General features: G+C 40.7%; 1 protein-coding gene across 2 annotated transcripts in view; it reads right to left on the bottom strand.

The window, feature by feature from the left end:
* The window catches only part of cfap97 (cilia and flagella associated protein 97), a 46,357-nt gene extending 38,793 nt beyond the window's left edge, over positions 1 to 7,564 (bottom strand). The window contains exons 1-2 of one of the 2 annotated variants that reach the window (XM_063049394.1): positions 5,747 to 7,564; positions 2,771 to 2,979 (exon numbers count right to left, since the gene is read on the bottom strand). In XM_063049394.1, the coding sequence (XP_062905464.1) occupies positions 2,771 to 2,979; positions 5,747 to 6,689 (1,152 nt within the window). In that variant the 5' untranslated portion in view covers positions 6,690 to 7,564. The remainder of the gene's footprint in view (positions 1 to 2,770; positions 2,980 to 5,746) is intronic. The other variant, XM_063049393.1, reaches the window with a different exon arrangement.
* Between the last annotated feature and the right edge of the window lie 10,934 nt (positions 7,565 to 18,498).

Raw genomic sequence — 18,498 nt, 5'->3', positions numbered from 1 at the left:
TATAAAAATGATAATTTTACTGAAATTTTTATACACGTTTCAAGCTGTTCCATCCTTTGTCCCGAAAACATTTTTTTGATAGACTAGATTCTATGATCTTGTCATATATCTGGAATAATAAATGCTCTAGAGTGAGTAAACCTTTATTGCAAAAATTAAAAAAAAGATGGTGGCTTGGCTTTGCTTTGCCAAACTTTAGATTCTATTACTGGGCAATTAATATTCGTTATATTACTTTATGGATTCACTGTATAGATATACAGGACTGTCCTTCACGGTTGGACATGAAGGAGAACTCGGTAAAGAGGTTCTCTTTGGCTTCTTTACTGGGAGCGTCTCTTCCCTTTTTGTTTTTTGAGATTGGTAGACAAGATCTCAGTCCCATTGTTAGACATACATTAAAAACTTGGTTTCAGTTTCATAGATCTTTTGACTTAAATAACTTTGTTCTTTCTGCTAATATCCATTTCAACTATTGTTTTAAACCATCAATTTTAGATAAGGCCTTTTTAACATGGAAAACTAAGGGAATAAAAACTTTTCTAGATTTGTTTTTAAGAGGATTGCTTAATGTCTTTTTCGCAGTTAGTGGACAAATATGATTTATCTAATGCACAATTTTTAAGATATTTACAAGTTAGGAATCTTTTTACGCAATTTGTTACCGAGTTACCCATTTGCTCATTTACCAAATATGATAGATGTTATCTTTCAGCTTAAACCATTCCAAAAAGGATTGATAGCCTTCATATATAAACGGCTATTGAATTTACAAATGATGTCTAATGATAAGGTTAAACATGCTTGGGAATTGGAACTTCAGGAGTCACTTTCAGATAATCAATGGAATAAAATTTGTAATTTAGTTAATAATTCATCTATCTGTGCCCATCACTCCTTGATTCAGTTCAAGGTAGTGCACAAGGCACACATGTCAAAAGATAAACTAGCGCATATTTTTTCTAATATAAATCCTACCTGTGATAGATGCAACACTGAGATGGCCCCACCTTAACTCATATGTTTTGGTCCTGCATAAAGTTAAATAACTTTTGGAGCGATGTTTTTAGAACATTATCAAAAGTCATAGGTCTGGACCTACAACCTAATTCATTTACGGCAATCTTTGGGATTATTCCAATGGAAGCAGGAAACGCTCCTGCTTCCGCTCAATGCATGATAGCTTTCTCAACTTTATTAGCTAGGAGAGCTATTCTATTGTACTGGAAGGATCCCAATCCACCTACTGTTTTTTTTTTGGCTCTCCTCCATTATGCCTTGTTTAAGTTTGGAGAAAATAAGGAGTCAGATGTTTGATACATCTTTTAAATTTGAGCAAACTTTGCGACCTTTTATTCAATATTTTCATATGATCTAATTCTTCTTACTTTTCCAGTTAATTTTTTTTCTTCTGTGCGAAGTTTTAGATTTGACCAGAAGGATTTTTCCCTTTTTTTGAACTGTATCCTCAAAATGGACTGCCCAGTCCCCCCTTTTTTCTGTTTTAGGTTAGTTCAGTAGGGTTTTTTTCCCTCAATAACAGAAATCTTGAGTCTTTTTTTTCTATGAATTGTTAAGAGCAGAAGTGGTTCTTTTCTTTCTTTATATTAGCTTAATACTATATAATACAGCACAGAGTCTTGTCATCTTCGGAAGTTTTCTGATGACTCTGCTATAGTTGGATGCATCAGCAAGGGAGATGAGGCTGAGTACAGGGCTACGGTAGGAAACTTTGTCACATGGTGTGAGCAGAATTATCTGCAGCTTAATGTGAAAAAGACTAAGGAGCTGGTGGTGGACCTGAGGAGGGCTAAGGTACCGGCGACCCCTGTTTCCATCCAGGGGGTCAGTGTGGACATGGTGGAGGATTACAAATACCTGGGGATACTAATTGACAATAAACTGGACTGGTCAAAGAACACTGAGGCTGTCTACAAGAATGGTCAGAGCTGTCTCTATTTCCTGAGGAGATTGAGGTCTTTTAACATCTGCCGGACGATGCTGAAGATGTTCTACGAGTCTGTGGTGGCCAGTGCGATCATGTTTGCTGTTGTGTGCTGGGGCAGCAGGCTGAGGGTAGCAGACACCAACAGAATCAACAAACTCATTCGTAAGGCCAGTGATGTTGTGGGGATGGAACTGGACTCTCTGACGGTGGTGTCTGAAAAGAGGATGCTGTCCAAGTTGCATGCCATCTTGGACAATGTCTCCCATCCACTACATAATGCACTGGTTGGGCACAGGAGTACATTCAGCCAGAGACTCATTCCACTGAGATGCAACACTGAGCGTCATAGGAAGTCATTCCTGCCTGTGGTCATCAAACTTTACAACTCTTCCCTTGGAGGGTCAGACACCCTGAGCTAATAGGCTGGTCCTGGACTTATTTCCTGGCATAATTTACATATTACTATTTAATTATTTATGGTGCAACTGTAACGAAAACCAATTTCCCCCGGGATCAATAAAGTATGGCTATGACTATATGATTTTGACAGTGTATATTCCTTTCTTTGTACTATTATTGTAATATGTATTTGAGATAACCTCTGCTCTGGTTTGTATTTATCCTTATTCTTTTAAATCAATAAAAAAAAAGACTGAAAGAGATGTGGATAGATAGAGGGTGGAACTGGATATGTGGAACCAAATGGAAAGGGGATGATGGGCAGATGGTGCTTTTTTTTTTAATACCAGGGAGCTTTGTGCACCAGCTGAAATTTTTCAGACATTCCAACTTCACCGTCACTAAATTAAGCAGTAAACTCACCAAGTTCTCTCTTTCAATTCTCTCCTGCTCCCTCTGTCTGTTCAGAGTACTGTGGTAGACTCGGACTGTAGTAGCTGCTGTTTTGTTTGGTTTATTGACTGCTGGTCTTGTGGCTTTTCGAGTTAGTTCTTGTAGCAATCTCTGATTTTCGCGATCAATCCGCTTTGCTTCCTCATTACTGAAAGTGTAGTTTTTTCTTCGCCTTTGTTCTGGAAAATCAGAAACTATTTTTTGCAGTTCTTTCTTTTCTAAATGCATTATAGCTGAAAATATATCATGTTCTTAATTAGTTTAATTTTAATAATTAAAGCTTTAACGCAAGTCATCTTGCATAAACATAAAACAATCAAATGCAAAATTGGATGTTAAAAGTGTATTTTAGGTAGAATTTTACTAAAATGTAATGGTGCAGATAAATACCTTTGTAGTTAGGGTGTTTTAAATACTGGCGGACTGAAGAAATTCCACATAACTAACCATAATAAAGACAATGGATTCTAACCCTAAAAATCTACAATGAGATTGGAAAAAATATTTTAACTAGGATAAATCCCAGGATTAACATATTTGAGAGGGCTCTATAATTCACATCAAGATCACAGTTTTTTCCTCTATTTGGTCAACTTACATGGCTGGCCTCCATGTCCCCTAGTTTCTTAGTAGCTACTAAGTCTCAATCTCAGTCAGGAATATACTCAATTTTTCAAGCAATCCAAAGATTCACAGCACTCTAAGAAAAATTCTCACATCAGTCTCAATCGTGTCTTAATCCTCAGACTACATCCTAGTTCTAGATTCTCCAGTTTAATAAAGCAGACTCTTAGCATTAATTATTTTAATTCCTCTCAGAACTTTTCATATTTCTATGTGATCACCTCTTTTTCTTGCAATTTTAGGATGTGCTGGATAATCTACTTATTTTCTTAAATGGGTTAACACATATAGTTGAGTTGATAACAGTGAGAACAACAGAAGTTACATTATGAACCTCCCATGAAATAAGGCACATAAATGAAGTGACTTTTTTCCCTCTACTTTAAGGATGCCCGTACTATTATACATTCAGTGATTGCACAAGTTATTTATCCTTGTGCGGCCTGTTGATTTGGTAATGCCCCCTTCTCATTGTTACTGTCAGGAAGTAGGTACAGAAGCCTGAAGACACACACTCTCAGTGATTCAGGAACAGCTTCTTCCCCTCAGCTATCCGCTTTCTAACTGGACAATGGACCCATGAACACTATCTCCCCATTTTTAAAATTTGTTTTTGCACTAGTTTTAACTTAACTCTTTAATGTACATATGTATAATTACTGTAATTCAGTTTTAATTTCTATAATTATGTATTGCACTGTACTGCTGCTGCAAAGTTAACAAATTTCACGACATATGCTGGTGATATTAAACCTGATTCTGATGGAAACTCAGTATAGGACAAATTTTATTGGGATTCAGCCTGGTCCTGAGTTATGAAGGCATAACTGTCTCACAAGTGAACAATGATGGATGCTTCCAGTAACACATACTGAATTTCTTTCAATGTTTTACTTTGCCTGAAGCTTATTTTCATTTATTTAGTGCCGAACCATTGCATAGCCCATGCAATCTAATTTCTAGGCTTACATATCCAGCTATGCCTTAGACATAGGAGCAGAATTAGGCTATTCAGCCCATTGAGTCTGCTCCACCATTCCATCATGGTTGATCTTGGATCTCATTCAACCCCATACACCTGACTTCTCGCCATATTCTTTGATGCCCTGACCAATCATGAAACTATCAACTTCTGCTTTAAATATACCCACGGAAGGCTTCCACTGCAACCTGTGACAGAGCATTCCACAGACTTACTACCCTTCGGCCAAAAAATTTTGTTACCTCTGATCTAAAAGGTTGCCCCTCAATTTTGATGCTATGCCCCCTAGTTCTGGATACTCCCACCAGAGGAAACAACCTCTCCACATCCACCTTATCTGGTCCATTCAATACTTGGCAGGCTTCAATGAGATTCCCCCGCATTTTTCTAAATTTCAGTGAGTACATGCCCAAGGCTGCCAAACGCTCTTCGTATGTTAACTCCTTCGTTCCCAGAATCATTCTTGTGAACCTCCTCTGGACTCTCTCCAATGACAACACAACCCTTCTGAGATGCAGGGCTCAAAACTGTTGACAATACTCCAAGTGCAGCCCAACTAGCATCTTATGATGCCTCAGCATTATCTCCTTGCTTTTATAATCTTCCATGTAATGGTTCTGCCATGTCTTTATGTAAAAAGGGATCATTAGTAGTTAGGCTCTTCAAATGAGGGAGATTGGGGACAAAGTACAGATCAACTTCAGCTAACTATTCAAAGTCAATGATATACTGAATCACTATCTTGCTTAACAGCCAAATTGACTATTATAATTATGTTCTTTTGCTTCATGGGCAGAGAGGAAGAGTTTGGTGCATAGACTAAGGTGCTTCAAAGGTCAAGTATTTCTACTTCTACAGTAAAGCATTAGAATTTAGTCCAATTTAGGAAGTTGAGTATAGTTAGTTACAATATTTGACTTCTTTCCCCTTTCTCCACCTTCTTATTCTGGCTTCTTCCCCCTTCCTTTTGGTTTGAAATGTTGACTATTTATTACTCTCCATAGATGCTGCCTGAGCTGCTGAGTTCCTCCAGCATTTTGTGTGTTGCTGTAGATTTTAAACACCTGCAAAATCTCGTGTTTATGAGTTTTTTTCTGCAGTGTCTGTAGATCAGCAGAGATGTAACTCTGAGGAGTTAAAATATAAATGATGTCATTTAGTTCCAACAAATCTGTTGTTACTACAGGAGAAAAGTTTAAGTGCCATATATATGCACATTCTACATATCCTACTATCCACTCAAACAATTATTATTTCTGAAGCTGGAATGATCTAATAACTGCAACAGAACGACTGCAATTTGCACCTCACAAAATGGGGGGTGGGGGGTGGGAAATCACCTTTCAACAAATGGTTCAAGTCAGTGGCATCATTTGGTACTTTTTGGCCACATCTTTGATTGGATTTCTTGGATTCCAGAGAGCTTGCCGTTGAGCTGGGTTTGCAAGGCTTGGCTTCCCTCGCGTTCTTTTGCCGCCGTGCATTTTGTATCCCTTCATCTTTTTCCTTATCAAAATTCAATGGGTCAAGACTGATGTAGATTGCCTGGGTGACGTTTTCTTGCTTTTTGTTGTGCTTTTTCCTGTTGGTCGTGTGCTTCGGTTCCACATGCTGGTCATTCGAGTGAATGGGGCTGCACCCTGGGCTGGAGAGCGGAGTCACGTCAGTCACAGTACCCTCTGTGTCTTCAGGCTGTTTCCTGGTCCAGCACAATTCCTGGCTGCGGCCTTTCCTTGTCTTCGTTGAATGCCTAGTTCTCCATTGAGAAGTGGGAAACGACGAAGGGCGCTTCTCAGACGAAGAGGGCGATGCGCAGCACGAAACGGAGATGCCGATGTCCGAATCGCAGTTGGATGCCGGATCTGACAGAGCAGCCTCACTACCCCTATGTAGCCAGCGGCTGGCCGGCAGAGTCCTGGGGCTTGTGCTACGGCTACGGTCAGACCGATCCCCGTCATGACTGGAGCTGCTGCTGCTCCTCCTACTGTCGCTGGGATAGTTGGGGCTCTTCGTGCGGAAGCGGGCGAACTCTCCGCGAGATGATGCTGACGATGACGAACGGGAGACCGGGGTGGCAGAGGACGAGGCGGAGGGAGATGCCGCACTCGCCGAGGAATCCACGTTGAATGCCCTTATTACCATCCCCTCTCCCGCACCGCTCGGAGACCGCTGCCCCTGGTCGCCGACGCGGCTCTGCCGCCCACCCCGTTCCCCTACCCCCTCGTAGTCACTGTCGAAGAAGGAGTGATCAACCTCACCGTCCAAGGCCGCATCGCTATCCATCAGCGCCCGGTGCTGCTACCCCACAGCCCTCACAATCTGAGCCCGTCACCCGGTCTCTGGTCCCACCACGTCACGGGAACCCCGTCACCCACACAGGCACACCACTCCGTTATAGCCCCTCTGATCTTTGCTGCTTCCCCCTCGGTCACTCCCTGACCCTCTGATCCGCCCTTCACTTCAAACACCTTCTTCATCCGACCCTCACAGTCGTTCACCGCATTCCCACTGATCCTCTCCTCATCCGGACCTCCATTGGTCACCCTTCCTTCCCAAGCTCAGCCCCACCCCAATCCCCTGATATTTACCCTCACCCACTCCTATCTCCTATTATCTCCTATTTTCTATTTCTTTTCGCAGTTGTTTGCTTTTGCCTCGGTTTCTCAGGAGCGTTACTAACGATGTCACTTCCGTTTCCGACGTGCTTCGCTGCTGTCGTCCCTCCAGCTCACACGCTCCGTCGCGAATGGTTCCATCCGTTTGATGCTGACCGAAGGAAAATGGAAGGCAGGAATTTTAATGATTAACAACCGGACTGAGCTTTCTCGGCCACGTGGCCCCTTCAACCTATTTCCACGCTCAAATTCTCCTCGAAAATGTTTATAGCTCTCGGGAATGGGTTGTATGCCCACTCTGTTGGGAAAGTTTATCTTATATACACTGGAAACAGTTTGTAAATGTTGTTACGTTTACTCTGTATTGAAGAAGTGAAGAATTCATTGAAGGAAATTGTACGCCAAAGACTGAGCTGAGTGTACTACTCATTAAATTGAACCCTAAGGATAGCAGCGTTTATTCCGTTGTGTTGTTTCTCAGAAATTCATTATCTCTGAAGTCGACTTCAGAACCGAAGACAATTTCCTCCTCGTCATTTACGGCTTGCCTTGCTCATAGTTTACGCCTTCAAAGCAAGTAAGCACACCAGTCACTAGAAATACTCGGCAGGGCAGGCAGCATCTGTGATTCGAGAAAATAAATTAATACTTTAGATCAGAACTGGGAAGAAATTAACTTGTTTTAAGTGGCGGGGGAGGGATGGAAGAGTGTATCTGACAGGATGGAGAAGAGACCAAATGAAGCTGCACTCCGTTCTGGAAAGTCACGTCAATCTACATCTACAAGCCACTTCTTGGCTCGGCACAAGTCCCATACAAGGAATGATGTTCCATCTGAAATGTTAACTGTTTCGTTTCCCATAGATGTGGCCTGACCTGCTTAGTGTTTCCAGCATTTTCTGTTTTTTTTTAATTGGAGACTAGGACAGTTAGAAGTGGCGATAATAGTTGATAGAAGGCAGTGCAGTTGTCTGAAGGACGTGAAAGATGAATTATAATTGAGAGGGAATAATCAGTGATAGAACTGTGATAAAGACATTGCAGTTGCTGGAATCTGAAATTGAAATACCGAACAGCATCTGCAGCAAAAAAAACTTTAAGTTAAAGATTGCATTAGAAGTAGGAATGGAAGGCCATTCAGTGCATTTGAGTTTTCCGTGTCACTGATATTCATAGTTGATTTTCTATTTCAGCAGCTTGATAACTGACCCTCCCTGGCTCATAGAACATCCAAAAAGAATTACAGTACCAGTCTTTGAGTGAAGAAATATCTCCCCAATTTACTCCTAAATTGCCTAACCATCATTTTGATCCTGCAAACCCTAGTTCCACACTTTTTAGTCAGAGAAACATCCTCCTCTTCTTTATCCTTCACCTTGCTGTTGTCCACACACTCAGCTTATTTAGGTCCCCTCTTTGTGTCCTCCCCACTATTCTCCATCCAAATTAGTTTCAATCCATTAGCAAATTTAAAAATATTACATTTGATCGCCTCAGCTAAATTGATGTCATTTGTGAATTGCTGGGGCACAAGCATCAATCTCAGCAGTACAGTACCCAATTCATAGCAGCTTGCCAATTTAGGAAATACTCTTGATGAGGGGTCTTCAAACATTGGCTGGTTATTCCTCTCTGTAGATGCTGCCTGACTTGTTCTAGCATTTTCTGTTTGTTGCTCTAATTTCCAGCATTTGCAGAATCTCTTGTGTTTGAGAAAGGTTTGTTTATTTTTACTGTGTGTTAACATAAGAAATTAGAGCAGAAATCGGCCATCTGGCCTGTAGAGCCTGCTCTGCCATTCAATAAGATTGCAGCTGATCTGGCCACAGACTCATCTCCACCGACCTGCCTTTTCCCCATAACCCTTAATTCCCCTACTCTGCAAAAATCTATCCAACCTTGTCTTAAATATATCTACTGAGGTTGCCTCCAGTGCTTCATTGCTCAGAGAATTGTACAGATTTACCACTCTCTGGGAAAAACAGTTCCTCCTGATCTCTGTCCTAAAGCTACTCCGCCGAATCTTAAGGCTATGTCCCCTAGTTTGTGTTGGGCACGTGGCCAAGTGGTTAAGACGTGCATCTAGTTATTTCAAGGTGGCTAGTTCGAGCCTCAGCTGTGGCGGCGTGTTTGTGCCCTTGAGCAAGGCACTTAATCACACATTGCTCTAGTCTGTGCGAGGAGTGGCGTCCCACACAGACTTCCAATCTGTGCCTTGTAAGGCATGAAAATGCCCGACGCAGGCCTTTCATGGTCTGAGTCGATGGTCCCCTCCCCCCTAGTTCTAGTCTTACCCTACTAGAGGAAATAACTTTCCTGCCTCTACCTTATCTATCCTTTTTATAATTTTATATGTTTCTATAAGATTTCTCATCCTTCTGAATTCCAGCGAGTACAGTCCCAGGCGACTCAATCTCTCCTCATAGTCTAACCCCCTCATCTCTGGAATCAACCTGGTGAACTTCCTCTGCACTGCCTCCAAGACCAGTATATCCTTTTTCAAGTAAGATCAGAACTGCACGCAGTACTCCAGGTGCAGCCTCACCAGTACTCTGTACAGTTGCAGCATCATCTCCCTGCTCTTAAATTCAATCCCTCTAGCAATGAAGGCCAACATTCCATATGCCTTCTTGATAGCCTGCTGTACCTGCAAACCAATCTTTTGTGATTCATGCACAAACACTCCCAAGTCCCTCCGCACAGTAGCAAGCTGTTATTTTTCCTTCCAAAGTGGATGACTTTGCATTTACCAATATCTCCATCTACCAGACCCTTGCCCACTCACTTAAACTATCTATATCTCTCTGCAGACTCTCGATATCTAATGCATAATTTGCTTTTTAACTCAATTTGGTATCATCAGCAAACTTAGATACACGACACTCGGTCCCCTCTTCCAGATCGTTAATGTATATTGTAACCAATTCTCAATCCGTATTACTATTTTATCCCAAGTTTCATGCCTTCGAAACTTATTCACCAATCCTCTGAAAGCCTTTTGAAAATTCACAGATTCATTCTCATCTACTCAACTGGATATGCCTTTGACAAGTCATATTATTTTTCAAGTATCTAGATATCACATCCTTTGCAGCCACCAGTATCAAGTTAACCAGTCAGTGGTAACAGGAAATAGGAGGAGCTCAGAATCGACAGGGAGTTAAGTAGTAGGACAGAGACCAGAGACATGAAGGTAAGAAGAAATCAGAGTAGAACATTTATGGTTTTTGTATATATACTAAATAAATGTACAATTGAAACTACAGTGGTAAATACATGTATTTAATATAATACATGTTAATCTTACCTATATTAAGATTAGCTTCCAATACTGATCTTGCCATTAAGGAAATTAGAGAATGAGTAAATTTATAACTGTATGTGGTAAATATTTAATATCAAATTGTGCAATTAACTGACTGCTAATATAATTTAACATGTGGCAATCAGTTTACTTGAATTTGCCTTTATCATGGAAAACAACACGGTTTTTATGAGTTGAAGAGTACTTTTAAGATCATATGCGACAGCTTAAGATGCCCTTTTGTACCAGCTGCTGCCGCCGTTGAGTATTGATTGCAATAAAGGATGTTTTGTGGGTAATTCTATCCTTGTTACTGACTGAACAACCAACAATACAAACCAGCCCACAGGAAGTACACACATGGAATATTTTCAGAGCTACACCCTCATGTTCCACGTACAATGACTTTATTTAAATTGCCTTCTCTGACAAATTGACTGCAATTGGGGTGAGGCCAACAGCCAGCCAGCAAGGATTGTTTGGTAAGACATTATTCAGAGTGTATGGGAACCTCTTCATGCCTCGAACCTTGGAACATGCTGCAGTCTTCAGTTATTACTATCCTGTTACATCCAATATGCACACAGCATGAGTCCTGATGAAGGGGTGTCAGCATGAAACGTCAACTGTACTCTTTCCTATAGATGCTGCCTGGCCTGCTGAGTTCCTCCAGCATTTTGTGTGTGTTGCTCATAGCAATTGTAGACTACACCTGAAAGGTATGCCTATCCAAGCTAGAATGCAAGTTCAAATAATCCAGGAATCACCTGAAATTCCATACATTATAAGGGAGCTCAGGCTGGACCTCTACAGTCCCCGGTGGTTAGTCAGATGACAGATAGTGCCTTTAGTTTGCAAAGAAATAGGATGGTTTGGGAAGTATCAATGGATCAAGGCAAGAATTGACAGATTGGATGATAGGTGTTCTTTGTGAACATCATTTCTCCCTTCTTGTGGTGGTTCAGCTCTCCAAGTTATAAGCTTAGCCCTTTATCCGTAATTTTCATATGTATTTTCCAAATATTATTCTGTAAACAACTTTTGATCTTGTGCTTCATCAGAAATATCTGTCAAAAAGGCTATTGAACTGGATGAAGTTCAACGAAAGCCACAAATAAAAACAGATATATTCACATCTTGGAGATTATTCTTAACAGATTGCTCCAGGCTAAACCTGAAATATAAACCTCCTGTACTTTTATCACAGAGAACATTACAGTGCAGTACTGGCCTTTCAGGCCATGATATTGTGCAATATAAACCTACTCTATGATCAACCTAACCCTTCCCTTCTACCGAGCCCATAACCTTCCATTTGTGTGCCTATCCATGGGTGGAGTGGTAGCACAGCAGCTGGCATTACAGTGCCAGTGACCCAAATTTAGTTTCACTGCTGTCTGTAAGGAGTTTGCATGTTCCTCCCATGACTGTGGCTTTCCTCCGGGTGCTCTGCTTTCAATTAGCTTTTGGCGACGAGCAAGTTTTAAACAAACTGGAGACGAGTACCTATCTGTTGAAGCACAGTGAGGCATTCGAGTTTAAAAAAAAAACAGCGAGATGCTCGAGTTCAAAATAAAGGTGGAAAACAGAAGAATGCACAGGTTCATAAACAGTAAGTACCAGATGATAATCATAAGTAAATAAAAAAGCATTAATAGCTGGCTATATTGGAAAGATAAACATGTATGACTGCACAAAGGATAATTGCTGTATATGGAATGAATTGAGCAGTATTTTGAAGCAAATAAAATAGCCAATGAGAAATGAGTGCCAGTTTTGCTGAGTGCATTGGGATTAAAGGCATACAGTTTGCTTATAAGTTGGTCTGCTCCAACCAAACCAGCCAAAATGAGTTTTGCTGATATCATCATAGTGATGCAGGAACATTTAGAACCAATGTGTTGATTTCAGAGTGCTTTACATTACAGAAGAGGAATCCATTTCTGCATATGTGGCTAAAATGAAGAGATTGTCTGAGAATGGTCAATTTGGTAATAGACTTCATAATGCACTGAGAGACTCAGTTTGTGGAATTTTACAAGAAGGCATACAAAAACAGATTGAAGCACAAACAAATAACCGAAGCACAACTTACAATTGAAACAGCAGTTGAAATAACTATCAATGGAAAGCAGACAGAGACATATTTGAATTGCAGTCAGGAAGAAAGTGAGTGTGAACAAAATTGCAACATTTAAACAGAAACCAGCCTGGCTGAACAAATTGTGTTACTACTGACCAATGCAGATTTAAAATTGAAATTTGCAGGAAGTGCCACAAAGGACATGTACAAAGAGCATGTTGGGCAGACAAAAATAAATGGACTGCGCAGAGAACATTAGGGGTATTTAAGAGCCTCTTGGACAGGCACATGGATGAAAGAAAAATAGAGGGTTATGGAGTAGTGTGGGTTTCGTACGTTTTTTTTAAGGAATATATGGGTTAGCATAACATTGAGGGCCGAAGGGCCTGTACTGTGCTGTAGTATTCTAGTGTCTAGAAAAGATAAAGATAAAAAGTCAAATTGCAGTTTCAAAAAGATCACTAATCAAAGTTCAAATTATATTTATTATTAATGTACATTATATACTATATGAAACCTTAAGAGTTATCTCCTTACAAGCAGCCACAAAACAAAGAAGCCCAGTCGAACCCATTAAAAAAGACTAACAAATGCTTAATGTGCAAAGAAGAAGAAACTGTGCAAACAATAAAAAATAAATAACATTTAGAACTAAACTTCACAAAGTAAGTTCACAGCCGCGAAGCCTGTCACAGACAATCCGGGAGCCTGTTAGTGCAGGCCACAGCCTCAGATCAGCGCAGAGATGAGTAAACCATGCAGAGCAGTGAGCTGAGTACCGGCCCCAATACCTTGACCTTTTCAATCTGGCCCAGCGCTTTAATCGGCTAAATCTCTTTTCATTCTTCGCTCTTGGACCCAGGCCCCCCTGCCTCAACTCTGCCTTACCTCGGATCTGCTGCTTCAAATTGGCTCCAAGTCCACTCCAGCAATGGCTATACATTGGCTGTTATTGATGAAAGGTCTTATAATGATCAGAGTGACACAGGAGTTGGGAGCTTTGAGATTTACAATATGAAAACTAACAATAGACAATCAATATGGTTTACAGCAGGAATGGACAGCAAATTATTTAAAATGGAATTAGACACTGGCTTAGCTGTTTCAGACTTTACAAAAAATGATTTTGGCATTTCACAGATATTGCACTGAAGTCTATAAATGCCCAACTAAGAATTTATACTGAAGAAAAGATAACTCCTGTGGGAATAACATTCATAACAGTCAAATACAACAACCAACAAGTCACATTGTGCTTACCGTCCGCTCTGTCTATGACTCTCATAATCTTACACACCTCAATTGAGGCACCCGTCATACTCCTTTGCTCCAAGGAGACATGCCCCAGCTAGCTTAACCTTTCCTCAAAAACATGTTCTCTACTCCAGGCATGTGGCCAAGTGGTTAAGCCATTTGACTAGCAATCTGAAGGTCGTGAATTCGAGCCCCAGCCAAGGCAACGTATTGTGTCCTTGAGCAAGGCACTTAACCACACATTGCTCTGTGACGACACTGATGCCAGGCTGTATCAGCCCTTGCCCTTCCCTTGGACAACATCAGTGTCGTTGAGAGGAGAGACTCACGGCATAGGCAAGTGCTGGTCTTCCATACAACCTTGCCCAGGCCTATGCCTTGGAGAGTGAAGACTTTCCAGGCGCAGGTCCATGGTCTCGCAAGACTAACGGATGCCTTTAAAAAAAAATCCAGGCATTATCCTGGTGAATCTCTGTACACTCTCTAATAGGGAGGGCGCGCGGCTGTTCCGAATGAATATCGTATGTATAACTAGGGGGCCGTGCACAATCCGGATTTGATGGAGACAGCTGTGAGAAGCGCAGAGGAACATCTGGAGTAACTTCTGAAATGCCCGCTTCGCTGCCGCTGCTACTGTGCGATTGAGAATCTCCGGAGACGAAGGCCCCAAATCCTCGGCTTTGCATACTGCCTGTTGCCAGGGCTGGGGTCGAAGTGCTCGGCAGAGATGGTGCTCGGTGCTCAGTGTCGAAGAGGTGGTCGGAGGCTCGGAGTTTTCGGACAGACTCGGAGTCGGACTGTGGTCAGATGCTTCCAGGACGCTGCATTGGCAAGTTGGCGGCACTGGAGGTTTACCGTCTGCGTGAGATGATGGGACTTTCGAGAGACTTTGAGACTTTTACTGTGCCATGGTCTGTTCTTATCAAATTACGGTGTTGCTTTGCACTGTTGTAATTATATGTTATAATTATGTGGGTTTTGTTAGTTTTTAAGTCGGTTTGTCGTGTGTTTTCGTGATATCATTAGGAAAAACATTGTATCATTTCTTAATGCATGCATTACTAAATGACAATAAAAGGGGACTGCATGGCCTCATAATCATAACTACATCCTTGTTACAATGAGATGACCAGAACTGAACACGAAACTCCAAGGCAGACTGACCAGAGTTTTATAGAGTTGCAAAATAAAGTTGAGTCTCTTGAACTCATTCTCTTGATTAATGAAGACGAACACACCATAGAACTTCTTGACTACCTCATCAATGTGCGCAGCAACTTTGAGGGATCTATCAACGTAAACATCAAGATCGCTCTGTTCCTCCACACTGCTATGAAACCTGCTATTATTCCACCTTTGAATTCAATCTTTCAAAGTACATCACTTTGCACTTTTCGGGAGTGAACACCATATGCCATTTCTCTGCCTAGCTCTGTGTCTACATCCCTTTGTAACCTATGACAATCTCCCACACTCCCCACAACACCATCAACCGGTGTGTCATCTGCAAACTTACTAACCTATTCTTCCACTTCCTCATCCAAGCCATTTATAAAAATCACTAAGAGTCTCAGAACAGATCCATGCAGAACACCACTAGTCACTGAGTTCCAGGCAGAATACGTTCAATCTACTACCACCCTCTCTCTTCTGTGGGCAAGCCGATTTTGATTCATGTTGTCTGGTTCCCATGGATCCCATGCTTCATTTCTTACTAGATGAGTGTACTATGGGAAACCTCGTCAAACGCCTTCCTAAAATCCATATACACCACGTCCACTCCTCACCTTTAGCAGAAAACACCTCAATCAAGCTTATTTATTTATCTATTATCCTTTTCTTTAATTCCCATTTGAAGGATCACACCTGAGAGGTATTGTTCATTCATTAAATGGCAACACCACTCAATATATTGCATATACAATTGAAATCTTAACATTAAGCTCAAACACACAAACAGAGCCTAAGATTAATATAGATTGGCATCATGGTTGGTATAAGTATGGTGGATTGAAGGGCCTGTTTCTGTATAGTACTATTCTGTGTTCCGGAGGAAAGAGCTGCACCAAATAAATCAGGGTGTGGCTGTAAACTTCACTTCTATTAATTACCAGCTGTGTTCTGGCTCAAGTGACACATTTGCCCTCAGACAGTAGCGGCTGGTCCCTTGAACCATTGGCAGAAGTCTGGGTGTGGTATTCTTTATTCAAAAACAAACTGCTGGCAGGAACTCAGCAGGTCAAGCAGTATTTATTGAGGCAAAAGGATGGACTCCCTTTGAGGTAATCCTTCAGGGCGACCATTCATTTGTCCGCACGATGCTGCTCAATCTACTGAGTTCCGCTGGCTGTATTTTCGCTCTGGATTCCATCATCTGCAATCCCTTTGTGTCTCTTATATTATTTATTGGTGTCTAAAGAAATCTAATGACCACTGACTTATGTCTAAGGGTATTATGTATCATCCACATTATTGTGGACAGATTCTCTTTATTTCTTTTGGGGTAAACGTAGCAGAAAATAATTCCCATACAATTTACCGTTTGTAAATTAAGTCAACTAAGAAAGTCTGAAATATCAACAAGGAATATAAGAACATAAGAAATAGGAGCAGGAGTAGACCATCCGGCCCATCAAGCCTGCCCCGCCATTCAATAAGATCATGGCTGATCTGTCCGTAAACTCAGCTCCCAGCTACCTGCCTTTTCCCCATAACCCTTAATTCCTTTACTATGTAAAAACCTATCTAACTGTTTTTTCAATATATTTATTGAGGAAGCCTCAACTGCTTCCCTGGGCAGAGAATTCCACAGATTCACTACTCTCTGGGAAAAACAGTTTCTCATTATCTCCGTCCTAAATCTGCTACCCTGAATCTTGAGGCAATGTCCCCTAGTTCTAGTCTTACCTACCAATGGAAACAACTTTCCTACTTCTATCTTATCTATCCCTTTCAAAATTTTGTATGTTTCTATGAGATCCCCTCTCATTCTTCTGAACTCCAGAGAGTATAATCCCAGGTGACTCAATCTCTCCTCATAGGTTAACCCCTTCATCCCTGGAATCAACCTGGTAAACCTCGTCTGCACTGCCCCCAAAGCCAGTATATCCTTTCTCAAGTATGGAGACCAGAACTGTACACAGTACTCCAGGTGCGGCCTCACCAGTATCCTGTATAGTTGCAGCATGACCTCCCTGCTCCTGAATTCAATCCCTCTAGCAATGAAGGCCAACATTCCATTTGCCTTCTTAATAACCTGTTGTACCTGCAAGCCAACTTTTTGCGATTCATGAACAAGCACTCCCAAGTCCCTCTGCACAACGCATACTGCAATCTTTCACCATTTAAATAATAATCTGCTCTTCTATTTAAGGACAACAGCAATGCTATAACAATATCTAAACACATTTTGGTTTAGTAATAATTTTTAGGTATTGAAACCCTCTGCTTACTATTCTGTCTATATGTGACTCAAGACTGACAGCTTTGTCGTTGTTTCGTAACTGTGGACTCTGAAGTGGCCGAGAACTGTATACATAGTTGATATCCTGGTTACATTGAATATGACTAAATTACCTTACAGTTGTTTGTTGTTGGGGTGGAAGGATGGGCGGGAGGAGGTTGTTGAGTGCTACAATTCTATGAGGTCTAAGTTCAATCCTAAGTTCCGTATCTATGTAACCAAGATTAAGTTATCCTTGTGTTTCTTCCTTGTGGCTGTTCTTAAATGTCAACTAGCATCACTAAAGTAGATTGAAATAAAAACTGAATGCTGGAAGTGCCCATCAAGTCAAGGAGCATTTGTGTGGCAAGAAATAGATTTAATTTTTCAGATCATTGATATGAGACATTAACACTATTTGTCTCTCCATGAAATGTTAACGTTATTTGTTTCCCCTTAGATCCTTCCAGATATGCAGAATAATTTTAGTATTTTGTATTTTTACTTAGAGTCCTGGCATCTGCACATGTTTGTATGGGAGCCTGCTGTTCATATTTTGGCTGTAAAGATCAAGATCAAGTTCAAATTTATTGTCATTTAACTGTGTACATGTATACTACCAAACAAAATATCGTTTCTCTGGACCAGGTGCTCAACCCAGTACATATAACTCACACACATCAGCTAATACTACCACAAGTAATTAACGAATAGTAAAATATATTCCGGAAGATACTGTGTGTTGCTTTAGCTGAAATGGCCTGCGCTGGCCGTGAAGTGCTCCAGAATATCCTGAAGTTGTAAAAGGAACAGTATAAAGATTCATCATAATCTTGTGTCTATTTTTAATTGTTGTATCAATGTATGAATTGGTCTTGTATCGTGATCTTTTAACTAGATTCAGCATTATATCTGCTGAGTATTTCCTGCATTATAGTTTTATTGTTTGAATTATTTGTACAAATGAGATTTTACTCCAGAAAAAAATCTCATTAACTGTAGCAGAGATTTCTTCTTTTTGCTAGAGACTAATTTGTTTATAAAGAGTTTTGAGATAGATTTTTTGAACCACACTGAACAGGAAAATGCATCTGTCATCTTTTAAAAGGAAGTGTGTTTTCTTAAACAATACCACTAGGTGGGGACCTTACAACAAGGTTCTCTTATTCAAAAAAAATTATCAACTCAAGCCCAAGGTCTTGAGGAAATTTATATAACAAGTCAAAATAAAATACATTTTAAAGAATTTTTATAGAATTTGTTTTGCTGAATTCATATTCTTTAGAAGTTCCTATCTGAATGCGCTTGTTGATGGCAATAAGTGGTACCAAGTTTTAAATTTGATGGCAGTGCCACTAAAGAATTAGTCATAGGTAAGGAGTTAATGTTCTTCT

Source organism: Mobula hypostoma, chromosome 5 (assembly GCF_963921235.1).
Source record: "Mobula hypostoma chromosome 5, sMobHyp1.1, whole genome shotgun sequence".
NCBI lineage: Eukaryota > Metazoa > Chordata > Chondrichthyes > Myliobatiformes > Myliobatidae > Mobula > Mobula hypostoma.
Note: the sequence above shows the minus strand (reverse complement) of the source record. Positions and strands in the feature narration are given on the sequence as shown.